This window comes from Ammospiza nelsoni, chromosome 27 (genome assembly GCF_027579445.1).
Source record: "Ammospiza nelsoni isolate bAmmNel1 chromosome 27, bAmmNel1.pri, whole genome shotgun sequence".
Taxonomy (NCBI): domain Eukaryota; kingdom Metazoa; phylum Chordata; class Aves; order Passeriformes; family Passerellidae; genus Ammospiza; species Ammospiza nelsoni.
Window position 1 is genome coordinate 3148275 of NC_080659.1, and position 17400 is coordinate 3165674.

General features: G+C 45.3%; 1 protein-coding gene across 1 annotated transcript in view; it reads left to right on the plus strand.

Moving 5' to 3' along the window:
• The window catches only part of RFX2 (regulatory factor X2), an 83634-nt gene that overhangs the window by 60703 nt on the left and 5531 nt on the right, over positions 1 to 17400 (plus strand). Inside the window, exons 6-14 of the mRNA XM_059489690.1 lie at positions 2172 to 2246; positions 7595 to 7776; positions 8988 to 9107; positions 9549 to 9664; positions 10768 to 10886; positions 11162 to 11274; positions 13614 to 13765; positions 14812 to 14909; positions 16874 to 17023. Of these exons, the coding sequence (XP_059345673.1) occupies positions 2172 to 2246; positions 7595 to 7776; positions 8988 to 9107; positions 9549 to 9664; positions 10768 to 10886; positions 11162 to 11274; positions 13614 to 13765; positions 14812 to 14909; positions 16874 to 17023 (1125 nt within the window). The remainder of the gene's footprint in view (positions 1 to 2171; positions 2247 to 7594; positions 7777 to 8987; positions 9108 to 9548; positions 9665 to 10767; positions 10887 to 11161; positions 11275 to 13613; positions 13766 to 14811; positions 14910 to 16873; positions 17024 to 17400) is intronic.

Here is a 17400-nt window from a genome sequence, read left to right on the forward strand (position 1 = left end):
TGAGCCTGAATTGGGTGGGATGTGAGGCAGTAAGACCCCCCTAATCTGAGCCTGAATTAAGGGAGGTGTGGGGCAGGGAAACCCCACTAATCTGAGCCTGAATTGGGTGAGGTTTGAGGCAATGAAATCCCACTAATCTGAGCCTGAATTGGGGGAGAAGTGAGGCTGTGGAACCCCACTAATCTGAGCCTGAATTGAGTGAAATGTGAGGCAGTGAAACCCCAAAAATATGAGCCTGAATTGGGTGGGATGTGAGGCAGTGAGACCCCACTAATCTGAGCCTGAATTGGGGGATATGTGGGGCAGGGAAACCCCACTAATCTGAGCCTGAATTGAGTAAGGTGTGAGGCAGTAAGACCCCACTAATCTGGGCCTGAATGGGGTGAGGTGTGGGGCAGTGAAACCCCACTAATCTGAGCCTGAATTTAGGGAGAACCCCTCCAGAAGTAGTTCCACTTTGGGGTGGGAACCAAGGGACTTTGCTGGAGGTGATGCCACCTTCAGACCTGGATGTGGTTGCTGGATGTCACCTCAGAAGCTGGGTCTGATCTCTGCTCTGCCACCCTGCTGTGACAGAGCCTGGCTTTGTGCAGGGCTGGGTTTATCTCAGCCCTGATCTCCACTGTGGGCTGAGTCAGGGCAGGCAGGAGGCCATGGACACATCATCTGCAGATGTTTTGTGGGTGTGCCCACAAAGTGTTAAATGAGGACAGAGCAGAGCTCTGGCTGCAGGTTCTGTGTCCTTGTCCTGCCTGGGCACAGCCAACAGGGTTTGGGACGCCTCAAAGAGGAAACATCTGCTGGAAACAAACAGGTTCTGTTCTTGCCAGGCTCTAATGTGGGGTTTGGGGAGGTTTGAGGATTGTGTTTCCCCGTAGAGGAGCACTGGAGTTTTGGGAGCAGCAGCCATCTGCTCAAGGAGCCCAGGTTCTGCTCCAGCAGCAGAATGGAGAAGACAAGAAGGGTTCAGGAGAGGCTTGAGGCACAAGGCAGCAGCCACAGCTGGGCTGAAGGGGAGGAGGAGGCAGCCAGGGGGTGAGGGGTTCCTCAGGAGCCAGGAAATCTCACCTTGGCTGCTCTGAGATCAACAGAAACCAGAACAGGCAGCACCAAATGTTCCAACAGAAACCAGAACAGGCAGCACCAAATGTTCCAGCCTGGCTTCTGGGGGAGAAATCACCCAAGTAAAATCTGGCTCTGCCTTCTTCCCTTTGCAGCTCTCAGCAGCAGAGAGCCCTCACCCATTCCTGTTCATGCACTCTCCTTGCACCCCAGCTTTATTTAATTTTTAGGGGTTTTGACAAAATATGAAGAGGTAACCAAGTCATTATTGCCAGCTCTCCTTGGAAGCCCTGGGTCCAACTCTGCAGCCAATCTCTGACCATTCCAGTTCATGCACTCTCCTTGCACCCCGATTTTAGTTAATTTTTTAGATTTTTTTGACAAAATATTAAGAGGTGACCAAGTAATTATTGCCAACTGTCTTTGAAAAGCCTGGGTACAGCACTGCAGCCAATCTCTGACCATTCCAGTTCATGCAGCCTCCTTGCACCCCAGTTTTAGTTAATTTTTAGGATTTTTGACAAAATATGAAGCAGTGACAAGTAACAAAGTCATTATTGCCAGCTCTCCTTGGAAAGCCTGGGTCCAACTCTGCAACCAATCTCTGACCATTCCAGTTCATGCACTCTCCTTGCACCCCAATTTTAGCTAATTTTTTAGATTTTTTTTGACAAAATATGGAGAGGTGACCAAGTCATTACTGCCAGCTCTCCTTGGAAAGCCTGGGTCCTGCTCTGCAGCCAATCTCTGCAGTGCATCTGCCTGGTGATGGTTTGCTCTCAGCAGGAAGGGAAAAAGAGGAGGAAAATTGCATTTTTTTATATAAATAGGCAGTGCTTTTAGTGGAAGATGAACCCCCCCTGGCCTTGCTTTGTCACGCCTGAGGGGATCCCTGCTGTGTTTCCATTTGCATGTCCCAGTAACGCCTCTGCAGCTCCATCCACATCTGTTTGCCTCTTTTTCACCAGCTTGTTGATATAAAGCATTAATCATTCAAATATTAATAAAGAAACAATAATCCTGGCTGTTGCTAACTATCTGATTTCCTTTCTTTTTCCTTTTTTTTTTTTTGTTTTCTCTCTCTCTCTCCTGTGCACGTTTTTCTTTAGCTTGAAATGGCGATTGAAAACCTACAAAAAAATGAAGGGATAACATCACACAAAAGCAGTTTGCTCAACAGCCATGTAAGTTACAATCAGAATTTACAACCTTTTCCCCTGCTTTGGAAGGAGAATTATTTCTTTGGTGTATTCAACAGCATGAGGCACTCAAAAGCAGCCTGTGATTGAGCTGTGCTGCCCAAAGCAGCCCATTCCCAAGGAAAAATAGGCTGCAAAAAGTGCTATATGATAATGTTTGCTGCTGAGATGCTCAGGAGTCTGTTATTTATTCATAATAAATATAAATGTGTTTATTTATTTCATCTGCCTTGCAATGGAAATTGCTGGCAATCAGATAAACACATTGGAGGAAGTTCTTTTATATTGGAACTGAAACGTGGCTGGAAAATTACTTGTAAATGCAGAGGCATGACTTGGTGTGAATTGTGACAGATCCCCCTCAACCAAAAGCCTCTCTGAATGCCTTTTTTCCCCTCTCTCTGTGCCTCAGGAAGCCCATTCCTGTCACAATGCTGTGCTAAATCCATGTGCTGGGCCTCTCTCTCACTGTGCCAAGGATTCCCCTGCTTTGTGTGATATTCCCACTGTTCTGCTGGGCCTTTGCATCCTGGTTTGTGGCTCCCATGCAGGAACACTGAGGGTTGAGCACATGCTTGGGTGAGATTTGGGTTGATCCAGGTCATGTTGGGGTCCCTGGACTTTGTTTTCCCTGTGTTTGGATGAAGCTCAAGCATGTCCTGCACCCATAAATTCCATGCACAAAGTGGTGTTTCTCTGCTCTAACAGGTTTTCTCTGGGTTTGGGGGCTGGTTTGTTGTCATTCTTAGGGCGAAAAATAAAAACCTTTGGCTTCTTCACCCTGAGACGACAAAAGGAACTTTAAACCAGTCTGATTATTTATTCTGATTTCAAATTCCAGGCCCGGGCTCCTGAGGGAGCTCAAACTTTATTTCAGCTGGTGGAAAGTGAAGGTTTCTGGTTGTAGCTGGGGAAAAAACCTGCAGGATCAGGCAGTTCCTGTTCTGAGCATCCCTCCCACCCCAGGCTGGGCACTCCTCAAGTGCTGCACAAAGACTTTGTTGCTCTGCAGGACTTTTCTTGTTCATCGAGGACAAAGTTTGAAATAAAATCAGGAAAAGGGCAGAGGAAAGAGAGCAAAAGGTAGAAAAGAGATTTTACTGACCACAAGCTGTACAGGATGGAGGGGGGACCTCATCCAGCCCCTGATCAGACCTTCCCTGCCCTGGTATTGCAGGGTAGAAGTGAAGAATTTGGTGTCCCTGGTTCTGGGTCCTTGATGTCCCTGGTTCTAGGCCTGGTTCATAGTCTGGCCTAAGGTTTAAGTGCAACCTCTGGAGCAAACAAATTCCTTCCTGAGCATGTGTGGGTACAAACAAACTCCTTCCTGAGCATGAATAACACATCCAGCCCCAGCTGGTCCCTCTGAAGGTGCAGCTCCTGGGCTGAGGAACCCTCCAGGTCCTTGCTGTCCCCAATGTCCCTGCTCAGGGAGGTGTCTGGGGACATGTGGGAATAAAAAGGGGGATGAGCAGTGCTTGGAGGGGACACAGCACACTGGGGAAGCAGATGAGGCAGTTCCAGAGCTGGAGGAGCTGCAGTGCCATTGCCCAGGGAGGTTCTTTTGGGGCTCCTCTGAGTGAGGCACTGGGCTGTAGTGAGAGACCTGAGCCCATGGAAGGGCACCCTGATGGGAGCAGGAAGCTGGACCAGGATGGTTTGGGTTGGAAAGGACCTTAAAGCTCATTCTTACTTAATTCCAACCTCCTACCATGGGCAGGGACACCCTCCACCAGAGCAGGGTGCTCAGAGCTCTGTCTAACCCAGCCTTGGGTGCTCCAGGGATGCTCAGAGCTCTGTCCAACCCAGCCTTGGATCCTCCAGGGATGCTCAGAGCTCTGTCTAACCCAGCCTTGGATCCTCCAGGGATGCTCAGAGCTCTGTCCAACCCAGCCTTGGGTGCTCCAGGGATGCTCAGAGCTCTGTCCAACCCAGCCTTGGATCCTCCAGGGATGCTCAGAGCTCTGTCCAACCCAGCCTTGGATCCTCCAGGGATGCTCAGAGCTCTGTCCAACCCAGCCTTGGATACTTCAGGGATGCTCAGAGCTCTGTCCCACCCAGCCTTGGATCCTCCAGGGATGCTCAGAGCTCTGTCCAACCCAGCCTTGGATCCTCCAGGGATGCTCAGAGCTCTGTCCCACCCAGCCTTGGTTGCTCTGCTGCTCATGGTCCCAGCTAAAAACACCTTAAATATGACCCACAAATTGTTTCTTTTTTGTATTTCATAGAAGTAGCCACAAGAAAATGTCTCCAAACCTCCACCTCTAAAAAAATAAAATTATTTTCGCCATTAGCCCCATGAGTGGCTTTTTCCACCCTTGGATCGAACCAGGATAAAGTTTTTGTCAGTGTTTTTTTTTCAAACAGTCAGATAGAAATAAAGTTAAGGTAGAAATGAAAATTAAATGTTCCCCTGTAGTGCCAATAACAGCAGCATATGGCTGTGGAGTGATTTTATTGAACCTGATCATGGCATAAACAGAAATAAACTGGGGAAATAATCAGAAATATCTGATTGTCACAACAGAACAAAATTCAGAAAGCAAACAGAAGAAAAGATTCAGATGGAAAGAGTTTTTAATTTTCTCATTTTAAGTGCCCAATGTGTTATTAGTTGTGCAGGAAGAACAAAAATCACGATTGGAAAATTATTTATATTCTGACAGATCTCTGTTTTAAGCTCTTTTGTGTTCTTCATAATAAATTTCTAATTCAATAGTAGGAGTTCATATTGTGAAACTCTGCAATGTTTGAGGGAATATAAAAAGACATTTGCAGGAAAAGGAAGCTGGGAGATGAAGGGAATCTTCTAGAAATATCAGAGATTAGAATAAAAATGCCCAGGATCAAATTTAAATGAGAAGGTTTATCTGTATCTGGATTTTCCGTAGCAATACACAACTTTTATATATATTTTTTTTTAAGGCTTAAGGATTAAGATTTAGGGGATAAATAGCTGATGCACATTCAGTACCTTCCATAGGATAAATAAAATACCTGCTTTAAAAATTTGAAAGGATCTTAAGCAATAATCTCTTAAACATAGGGGATGGGCCAAATTAACATAGATGTGGACAGCTTAAAAACTGAACTCCTGCTGGTGTTTTATGGCAAAACCACTGGGGTCTGTTTTTGTTAGAGGGCACTGAATGGCTGGGGGAGGCTCAGGGCCACAGAAAGACTTTTTGGGGCTTCCAGGGGTGTCTGTGCTGCAGGTGGGAGCAGGAAGGGTCATTATGGATCATTAAAAAAACATTTATTGGAACTGTGGGGTTTGGAGAAGGGATCCCCTCAGAGAGTGCTCTGGGTGGAGTGGAGCTGGGGGAAGGTGGGAGGGGGACAGCAGGCTCCTGAAGAGCAGGACAGAGGGACAAATGGCCAGGAGGTTTTTCCTTCCAGCTCCAAAGTCCACCAAAGCTCATGGGTGCAGCCATGGGAATTTGTGGTTGGATTTGGATCAGCTCCAGCTGACAAATCTTGGGATGGTTTGGGTTGGAAGGGACCTCAAAGCCCATCCAGTGCCACCCCTGCCATGGCAGGGACACCTCCCACTGTCCCAGGCTGCTCCCAGCCCTGTCCAGCCTGGCCTTGGGCACTGCCAGGGATCCAGGGGCAGCCCCAGCTGCTCTGGGCACCCTGTGCCAGGGCCTGCCCACCCTGCCAGGGAACAATTGCTGATGCCCAATCTCCCACCCAGCCCTGCCCTGTGGCAGTGGGAGCCATTCCCTGTGTCCTGTCCCTGCAGGCCTCGTCCCCAGTCCCTCTGCAGCTCTCCTGGAGCCCCTTTAGGCCCTGAGGTGTCCCTGGAGCCTTCTCCTCTCCAGGTGAGCATCCCCAGCTGTGCCAGGGAACAATTCCTTCCCAATATCCCATCTAAATGGGATTTTTTCCCATCTAAATGTCACTTTTCCAGTGGGAGGCCATGCCCTGTGTCCTGTCCCTCCAGGCCTTGTCCCCAGTCCATCTTCAGCTCTCCTGGAACCCCTTCAGGCCCAGGCTCTGAGGTGTCCCTGGAGCCTTCTCCTCTCCAGACTGAATGGAATAATTTTAATTACAATTTTGGATGCAGCTGACTTTGTGCAGCAGCAGTTTCAGTGTGGGTGTGTGAAGGGGACCCGCAGAGCACACCCTGAGGGGGCTGCAGGGCTCTGTGTGACAGCAGGGTGGGACACAGGAACAGCTCAGTGGAGGTTCCAGAGATGTCATCACACAGCTCAGGTTGTCTTTCAGAGAATTATTGATGTAAAACTCCAGTCTTGGGGTGAACTGGGACCTTGGAGTGTCACCAAGAGAAAATGGGAGAAGAGAGAGGGGCATGGGAGTGGAGAGGGTTTGGGTGCAGCTCCGTGGGCTTTGGCAAATCCCACTGATTTTTAGACTAAATCCATGCTCAGTTCCTATAATTGCTTGGACTCTCAGTTGTTTGGAGATGCTGTGGCTGATATTTGGATTTCACAACCCAAATCTGTTTTGCCCAGTTCTGGTGGGAATGCAGCTGGTTCTGGTGCAGGGATGGAGGTCTGGAGGGAAGGGAAGCCTGCAAAATGTTCATCCCAGACACCCCTCATGACACTGAAAGGGCTCTTACCCACCCTGTTGGTATTAGTCCATGTGTACATCCAATTCCTCCCAAAAATCAATTATTACAACTCTCATTTTATTGATGCTGAAGTCATTTAGTTAATTAAAGGAGATTGGGGGCTTTGCATTTGAATTCCTGTGCTGACACCATGTGCTGGACCTGCCCTTTCAGACTATCTCAGTATAAATAATTTATATTAATTGCAAATTTTAATCAACAGCCATGTCAGAAGTTCAGACAGTAAATTTTGCAAAGTAGATGGATTCCCTCAGATTTTGAAGGTTGCTTTGGCAACCATTAATTTTATTGTTAAGGGAGCAGTTGCAGACATGCCAATCTTCCAATTAATAAAGACTTTGCATCAATTTGCTTCCCCTGAAATTTATCTCTCTTAGGCAGTATCTCAAGATCTCTTTTCCTTGGAAAATGTGAATTTTTACAGCTTTATTTTGGCTCTGCAGGAATTCATCCGAACCCGAGGTGGACACTGAGGTGGCAGCAGGATTGTGGTTTAATGAAAAATCTGACTGGTTTTGTTTGTGCTGGGGGATTTTGCCATCCTATAAACTGGGTTTTGCTATCCTATAAACTACCATAAAGTTATATAAATTATAATTTATGTTAATTAACACATAGAAATTAATTACTCAGTTCTCTTGAACTTCAGCATCTGGACATTTAAACATCGACCCTGCCTGACTTCTCAGCTCTCTTCAGACTTGCATGTTTTTTTATTTTTCCCTGCCTGAAGCTGCAGTGGTTGCTGGATAACTATGAGACAGCAGAGGGTGTGAGCCTGCCCCGGAGCTCCCTGTACAACCATTACCTGAGGCACTGCCAGGAGCACAAACTGGACCCCGTCAACGCCGCCTCCTTCGGGAAGCTCATCCGCTCCGTCTTCATGGGGCTGAGGACACGGCGCCTGGGCACCAGGTTGGTGCCAATCTGCAGTTAATCTGTCGTGCTTTGATGCTGGCACAATGCCAGTGCCCCCATGAAAATGTGTTCTCCCCAGTGTCTGCTGTGAGATGTGACCAGGAATAGAGCAAAGCAGGCTCCAGCTTAGGAATAAAGGAAAAAGACTTTATTGACTTACAATATGTAAAAAGGAAAACACATAGAATGAAAACCTTCCAAAACGCTCCTCCTCCCCAATTTCCACTACAGCACAAAATAAAACCTTAGATTCTCAATCTAGTTACCATCCCTCAGATAATCAACTCTTAGTTCATCACCAGCCCTCAGATAATCAATTCTCAGTTCATCAAGGGGAGAGGAGTCCCTCAGAGGCGTATCCATGTCTTCAGTGGCCACACCACCTGCCAATATTCAAATCTGAGCATTGATTGGTTTGACCACAACCTCCCAAAAACTCACTTCCTTATCAACCTAGGACAAGAAATAAAAAGCAACTCTCCTGCAGCATCTCTGGTGCACTCAGAAGCTGCTGAGGATCTTTAGGAGGTTCAGGTGTTTCTTTTCTGGGATCTACAGGAATAAATGCCACTGCACTTGGCCACATGTGGGTTTAAATTTTCCAGGGGATGATGGCATTTCATTAGTTTGATGCCTTGTGAAGGCTGAGCCAGAACAGAGAATAGAGAGAGTTAATTAATAAAGTAGGGATTTATTAGGAGGCTTCAATGGATCCATCTTGGGCAGCACAAGAGCCCAGCCAGGGCTGAGCCCAAGATGAACCAAAATGGTCACAAAAATGGACAACTGGTCACAGGGTCTCTCACAATTTTATAAGTTCTGCTCCATTTGCATACTGGAGTTAAGTGTCTAGTTACAGCTTTAGCCCATGCAGTCCCACCCTGCTTGTTTTTCTCTCTCCAGCCCACATTGTTTGTGCTCTTGGGCCTGAGATTTGGATCTTTTGTCCTTGGTCCCCAGCTGGAGCAGGAATTGTTTTGTCTCCCTGCTCTGTGCACAGAGCTCACCATCCCCTGATATGAACCCAGACCCACCCACTAAAGCAGCACAGAATCTGAAAAATATAAAAACTCAAACCTGAGGCACCAAGTTCATCCCTTCAGCCACTCAAACAGTGCTTGGCAGCCCTGTGCTGCCTGAAATGGGGTGCGTTGTCCAAGCAGCCAGGGCCACAATGCCCTTTTTGGTGACTAAGTTGATATTTCCAGGGGAAATTCCAAATATCACTACTATGGGATCCGCCTGAAGCCAGAGTCGCCGCTGAACCGCCTGCAGGAGGACACGCAGTACATGGCCATGAGACAGCAGCCCATCCACCAGAAACAAAGGTAGGTGTCCCCAGGCCCTGCCCAAAACACTCAGCAGCTGTGAGAATCTGCTCAGTCCATAGAGCATGAGGCGCTTGTTGTTGCTGAAGTGCAGAAGGAACAGAATTTATTTTTTAAGCTCCTAAATAGAAAGTAAGTGCAAAAGTCAGTGCTTGAGACAGAGTCTGCCTTGGACCCCACTGCAGCTCTGCTTCTCTTTTTGGATTTTTTGGTGTCACCAAACTTCTTAGCCCCTTTAATTCTGTCTTGGGGAAGCTTTTCAATAGGAGCTTCTAATTTCCCCTCCATCTGATTTCACAATATAAATTCTCAGCCCTCCCCATGTTTGCCTTGAATGTACCAACCACTCCATGGACTCACAGATGTGTGTTATAAATAACACAGAGGTGTTTTCTCCTGTCTGTGTGGATCCTAATCCATCCTAATTCTGATGGAATTCAGGTACAGAGCAGCCCAGAAGATGGATGGGATGGCAGAGAGTGCATCCAACAGCACCCCCCACACCACCCCCGAGCAGTCAGTGGCTGCTCAGTGCCAGCACCACCAGCAGTTCATAGGTGAGGAAACCCCTTTGGTGATCAATTCTTAATTATTCCACATCAGGGATTTGGGTTTTTAGGGGAAAGCTTTATCTAAAAAATCTACAGTGTGTATATATGCATATATATATAAAAATATATATAAAAATTTAATGTTATATGTAAATTATATATTAAAATATATATAATATTAATTTTTGTGTTATATTTAAATTTTATGTGTTATAGTGTGTATAGATAAAAATATACATAATATTAATTTTGTGTTATATATAAATTGTGTTATAGTGTGTATAGATAAAATATATATTATATTAATTTTTATGTTATATATAAATTATATGTGTTATAGTGTGTAAATATAAAATATATATAATATTAATTTTTATGTTATATAACTTATATATATATTATAGTGTTAATATATATAACACATAATATATATATATTATATATAATTTTCTATATTTTATATGTTTATGTATCTGTATTTTATATATATAGGATGTGTTCTATAGGTTTTTGTAGTGTCACACTTGCTAAGTTTATCTGCTGACTCCTCTCTCCCCAGGAAGGTTTTTTCCTCAAACCCATGGGTCTGTTAGGTCCCTCATTTTTAGTATTTTTTTAATCCATCTGATTTATTTAAATTCCATGGAGGACTGGAGGTCCTGGCCAGAGTGAGGAAGTAATTCCCTTCCTTGCAAAGGCTGCACTGGGGATCTGGGTGGAGATGATCCATGTTGACCTTCTCTGGATTTGCTGGTCCTGGATCTGTGTCTCCACCACAAATCCCAGCTCCTGACACCTCTGCTGCCCAATTCTATTCCTCATTGTACAGAGAGACATTTCCAAGCTTCAGGGAAATTCTAATGGATGGTAGATGAGGAAAATGTTTTCTTATTTCTTTTATTACAAGCAGAAAGGAAGCATTTTCCTTTCCCCACTGAACCCACTGGGCTGTGGTTATTTTTCTCAGCACAAATCAGGGAAATGAGTAAATTATCTCATTTTTCCTCTCTCATCCCAGCTGGAACATGAAAGAGTGAGAGCAGCACCTTGTGATCAGCTGTGCTCTGAGCTTTCTGACCCTCACCACCTCTCCCAATTTCTGTTCCCAGATGTAACCCACGTCTTTCCTGAATTCCCAGCCCCTGATCTTGGCAATGTCCTCTTACAAGAAGGTTTCACCTTGAACGACGTGAAAACTCTGCAGGTTCTCTACAGGAGGCACTGTGAGGTGATTGTGTGCAATATTCTTTGGGGATTATTTGTAATTAATTTATTAATTGACATGGGACATCAATCAAGTGACCAGCTCTTAGGAGAAGCTGGGAATGCTTCATTTGCCTGCAATTACAACTCAAATATTGATATTTTTTCCCCTGTGTGACCTGTTTTATGTTAAGTTGATCACTACAAAAGTGCCAATTCTGTTGTTTTTCATGTAAATTATTTCCTGTGGGTGGCAGCACTGGAGCTGAGTGCTCACCCCGTGGTGTTCTTTGCTGTCAGGCCACTTTGGATGTCGTGATGCACCTCCAGTTCCACTACATCGAGAAGCTGTGGCAATCCTTCTGGAATCCTAAGGCACCCCCTAGTGATGGCCCCACTGCTCTGCCCTCCAGGTACTCCCCTTCTTCCCTGCTCCACTTCTTACAGATAATCTCTTTTTAACATGCATGAAGATTTTTTAGTGTTTTTGAGCCTAAATCTCATTCTTCTTCAATGCCAAGATTTTAGGTAGATGATCTTACAGGTACAAATCTATGCCCTTCAAGTGAAAGTTATTGTGGGGAGAAAATCCTCTCAGAGATGTTCAGTCATTTTGTTTTTTAGACAGACCAAATAAAAAGAAAAGCAAGCTATAGGGTTGTGCACTTGCTGTTCCAAAGCACCTGCTGGCATGTGAAAATAAACCAGCAGAAAATCAGCATAAATGAGTGCTTTGGAGGATTTGGGAGTATTTTCTGCCCTGCAGAGCTGTGACAAAGAGAGTTGGAAGTGTTTAATAGTGTAATGAAAAGTTCAGAGCTGTGGGGAAGGGTCTGCTCTGATTAGAGAATTGTGGGGTCACTGAGGTTGGAAAATCCCTCCAAGAGCATCAGAAGAAGCTCCTTTCAAAAGCAGCTTCTCATTTCCCCTCCATCTGATTCCACAATAGCAATTACCAGCCCTCACCAGTCTTGAGGTGTTGGGGTTGGGTTGCACTTGATGATCTTTAAAGTCTCTTCCAACCTGTGAATTCTTTGAGTCACCACTCAGCCACGTCCCCAAGTGCCACATCCACACCTTTTTTGGACACTTCCATGGATGGTGATTCTACCACAGCCTGTTCCAATCCCTGACCACTCTTTCAGTGAAGAAATTTCCCCTCATATCCCATATAAACCTCCCCTGGGGTGATTTGAGGCTAATTCCTCTCATCCATGTCCCTTGCACCTCCTGCTTTCCCCAGTGATGATTCCCTGCTCAGGTTTTAGGGACTCTCTGAGGATTCCCTGCTCAAATTTTAGGGATTTCCAGACTGACTCTCTGCCTTGCCTGCATGCCCAGACCTGTCAGTGCTTCATGTTTTGAGGCAGATCATTGCAAACAAAGCTGCTTTCATCTTTTCACTCCTGCCTGGCTCGTTGCTGTGCCTCTTCCTCATCCTTTATGCATTGGGAGCTGCTGCCAGGGGAATGGAAATAAGTGAAAGCAGAGAAAATTGAAAAAAAATCTTAACATTTCTATCACAAATCTGTCCACTCTTACTGAGGCTATAAAGATGAAGGTTTTCTATTCAGAAGAAAAATGGTGAAACACTGAGTAATAAGGAAAAGTCCCTTAAAAATCAGTAAATATGGCCCTGTAGATGTTGCCCAGGGGATATTTTCCTGCAAGGAGTCACTGCAGCTGTGTTTGCTTGGTTTAAAATCTCTTTTTTTTTTTGAGGGAACAGCTCCCAGGCAAATTGCAACACCCCAGGAGCTGTTTCTAGGTACACAGGGGAAAACTGGAGGCAGCTTTTGTGCAGGGCTCTCACACATCTGCCCCTAACCAGAGAGGTGAATAACATACTCCCTCCCCTTCTTAATACATAAATATAAATACAAACCCCAAATATTGGGGAGGTGGCACACTGAAAGCATGAGAAGATGCAGAACATGGATGCACTTCACAGCAGGCTCACAGCAGGTTTCCTGACCTGTTTCTCCATGTGGGATTTTCCAGGAGTTATGCAAATGGAGTTCACCACTAAAATTCTGCAGCCTGAGGCTCAAAGTCCCCTTTAGAGCATGTCCAAGGCTTGGCTTTAATGATTTTGGTGGGCAAAAAGACCCTTTCCATGGGGGAAGACCTTTCCAAATTCCCAGTTCTCAGTGTAATGTGTGGGTGAGCAGCTCTGGCAGTGAATTCAGGTTTCAGCTCTTTCTGCTTTTTTGTAACAAATATCTTGTGCCTTTTTACAGCTACAAAGTGAAAATAATGCAAGCTGGATTGACCCCAGCCAGTTGCAGACAATATATTTTGTTCTCATCCAACCATTCAGTATCCTTCTTTCTGAAGATGCATTTGGAGGGGTTAAACACCTTGAAAATTACTCAATATCAGCTCATCTGCCCCTACAGATGCAAACCCTGCAAAGTGTTTGTCCCCTGTGCTGTGGCTCAGGAGGGTGAGAGCAGAGGGGAGGGAAGGTTTGGGAGGATCCAGCTGAGCCTTTGCTGCCTGAGCTGGCAGTGCTGGAGCTCAGCTCCCACTGAACAGGGGGTGTGAGAGGCTGTGAAGGTAAAAAGGGAACACCAAGAGTGTGGATTTGAGGGAAAACTGCTCCAAGCTCTGGCCCCAAGGACAGGGAGGTTGCAAGGCACACAAGCATGGTTTTTTCTGCTGAAAATTGGAGTTAGAAATGCAGAGGGAGAGGGAAAACACTGAATGCAAACCTGCTGCTAATTCTGTCTCCTTCCTCCTCCTCCTGCAGTGAAGAGGAACCCGAAGGGACCCTCCCAAAGGACAAACTGATCACCCTGTGCAAGTACGAGCCCATCCTCAAGTGGATGAGGAGCTGTGACCACATCCTGTACCAGGCCCTGGTGGAGATCCTCATCCCTGACGTGCTCAGGCCAGTGCCCAGTGAGTACCCACAGCCCCACCTGAGCCTGGTCTCACTTCCCATAAAGATTTCCACTCTAAAATCCCACTTGGAGGTGTTTATCCTGGCTAAAATATCGTGGCAACAGCAGTGTTCTTCCTGCAGCATTGCTCTGGGGGGATGTTTTATACCCCCTGGGAATTCCCCTGCCTTTTAAATTTTGTGTGTTGCATTTCACATCTCCTGATTTTGGCCAGGAGTTTGGATATGGGAGCGCTTTGGGATGTGGCTCCTTGCAGGTCTTTGTTTGCATAGGACCATCCTGTTCCTGACACTCCTGGAAATTAGGGGTCAACTTTTTGAGATTAGGAATGGGGTATTGAGAGTTTTCTCTCTGATTTAGATTCTCTGAGGGCTGTCACAAGCTGGGGCATGAGGATGTCTCTGAAGAGCGAATTTCAATGCTTGAAAAATGCTCAGAAGGGCCAGGAATAAGAAAAGTATGCAAGAAAATAAAAATAATTTAGAAGCCATAGAAATGTTTAGGTTGGAAAACACCTGTAGATCATTAAGTCCAGTTGTCATAAAGATAAGAATAAGGATAAGGATAAGAATGAGAATAAGAACAAGAATAAGAATAAGAATAAGAATAAGAATAAGAATAAGAATAAGAATAAGAATAAGAATAAGAATAAAACAAAAGAAAATAAAAATGAGAAAACATAGAAATGTTTAGGTTGGAAAAGACCTCTAAGACCATTAAGTCCAATTATCATAAGTATAAGAGTAAGATAAGAATAAGAATAAGAATAAGAATAAGAATAAGAATAAGAATAAGAATAAGAATAAGTATAAGAAAAATTAAAAATAAAAATGAAAAAGAAAAAGAAGAAAAAGAAGAATAAGAGTTTGAGTAATAATATCAAAGAATAATTTTGGTGTACCAACCCAGCTGATTTCCTTGATGCTGAGTTGACATCTCAGATAACCAGACCACAGGCTGGGCTTTCCCAGTAGTCCTAAGGCAGAAAATGGTAGCCAAAAATGCCCCAGAGCAGCTTTTGTGACTCTGCAGCCTTCTTTGCAGGCACGCTGACCCAGGCCATCCGGAACTTTGCCAAGAGCTTGGAAGGGTGGCTGATGAATGCCATGAGTGAATTCCCCCCCCAGGTCGTGCAGACCAAGGTGAGCAGAGATGGGCCCAGGGTGTGTCTGCACCTTGCAGAAATTCCTGCTGGGGTTTGGACACCTGGCATGGTGCAGTGGTTGATTGTGAAGCAAAATCAGCCAGGAGTGGGAGGATGGGTGGGGAAGTTCCTTTGTACTAGAAGTTCATGATTCTTTGTCCATGGAGCTGCTCCTGTGCCCTGAAATTGCAGGTAAAGCTTTGTGGGAGAAAATCATAGTGCCACAGAACATCCTGAGCTGGAAGGGACACACAGGGATCATCACAAACCCCTGGCCCTGCACAGCCACCCCAACAACCCCACCCTGAGCATCCCTGGGAGCAGTGTCCAAACCCTTCTGGAGCTCTGGCAGCCTTGGGGCCAGGACCATTCCCTGTTATCTCTGTTCTGGAATGAGGCTGGAAAAGCCTGGAGAGCACAGGAGTGAGTGGCATTGCCCCAAGGCTCCTGCTCTCCTAAAGCCAGGGATTCTTGCTGCCTCTTCCCACCATGATCTCTGCTGGAGGCAGAGTGTGAAAACCTGGTAGATTAAAGAGAATAAATAATGGAATTATAGAATTATTGAGGTCTGGGTCCTTCCATTGCTGTTCTGCCTGGTGGAGCATTGTGTGGCCCAGGCAACCAGGGAGATGTAATGGGAGAGGTCAGAATCCTTCATTCCCTACAAACCAACCCAAACTGAGCAGCACCTAAAGAGACACCATTGATTCACAAACCACACTGTGCCCTCAACATGTTTTACAACCACCTGTGCCCAAGGATTGACTGAGTTGTTCTGAGTGCCTGGCACAAGGATTAGGTTGGAAATGACCTTTAAGATGATTTAAGTCCAACCACAACCCCAGCACTGCCCAGACCACCACTAAAACATGTTCCCAAGTGCCACCTCCACGTTTTTTGAGCCCTTCCATGGCTGGTGACTGCAGCACTGGCCATGCTGTGGTGGTGTTTGAGGGTCCCCAGGACAAGGGAAGAGATGAGAATCTTGACTCCATGCATGTTTCAGAAAGCTGATTTATTATTTTATGATATATACTGTATTAAAAGAGAATGATATACTAAAAAGCTATACTAAAGAATAGAAGAAAGGAGACATCAGAAAGCTAGAAAGGAATGATAATAAAATTTTGTGACTGACACAGCTGGACTGTGATTAGCCATTAATTAAAAACAATTCACACGAGACCAATCAAAGATGCACCTGTTGGTAAATCATCTCCAGATTATATTCCACAGCCATCAGATAGTTATTGTTTACATTTCTTTTCTGAGCCTTCTTGTGGGAATCCATAAATTCAGAAGGTTTTAGGAAAGCTACAAAAGGGAGGCCTCAGAGACAGCAGAACTGTGATTAGAGCTAAGCAGTAGCCATGAGATAGGTCAGCAGAAAAATTATGTAAAATGTAGAAAAGCAAAGACAAACAGAACAATGGTCTGTGTATTAACGCTTGTCTAGAATAACTCCCTAAGCTGCAGAAAAGTTTATCTAGCAAGATATTAGGAAGTTTGAAGCTTAATAATGGAGCTCTGTGCATTGTGTTTTAAGGCTTACAAGCGGGTGTTGTATTTGAAATAAGCAAGCATTGTTTAACCAAATGTACGTGTGCTCATAGTGAGTGGATAGAACTAGTGTCGATTTAGAATATATACTCTAGAGATATAAATACTGTCAATATGCTTTTGCTTTGTGTGATTGGTCAAAAAACTTATAAAGTAAGTTGTAACATTAAGTTCTTGGGATGTGAGCTGCTGGCATCTTCCCGTTTTTATAACCATGGAATGAGACTGATGCTGGAAAATCAAACAGCTCAAGGCACGTTCCCAGCAGTCCCATCCTGTTGGTGATTTGTACATAGCCCACAGCCAGCGATAGCTCCTCAGCTTCTCAGGAGAAAAATCATAACGAAAGGGTTTCCATCAAACATGTCAGTGTCCCCCTGCAGCCGCTGTGGTGTGTTGCAGGTGGGGGTGGTGAGTGCCTTTGCCCAGACCCTGCGCAGGTACACGTCCCTGAACCACCTGGCGCAGGCGGCGCGCGCCGTGCTGCAGAACACGTCCCAGATCAACCAGATGCTCAGCGACCTCAACCGCGTGGACTTCGCCAACGTGCAGGTACCCACAGACCCCCTGCTCCTCACTGCCTCATTTCCAAAACCAGGTGTCTGCTAAGGAAGGCAGGAGCCTCCCCTGAAATGGAAAATGTAAAGCCCCCCCACTCCAAATTGCTACAAATTTTAAATTAAGGGACTCTCAGGAAAAAATATGGGAGCAGGAATAACAGTTCCTTAATAGGGAAGAGAATAAAAGGATAAAATAGACAATGCAGTAAACTAAACCAACATTGACAGAGTAATGTAGTAAACAATGAAATAAACAATGCAATAAAGCAAAACAACACTGACAGAGCTCCCTCCAAATTGCTATACATTTTAAATTAAGGGGCTCTCAGGCAAAAAATATGGGAGCAGGAAATAACAGTTCTTTAATAG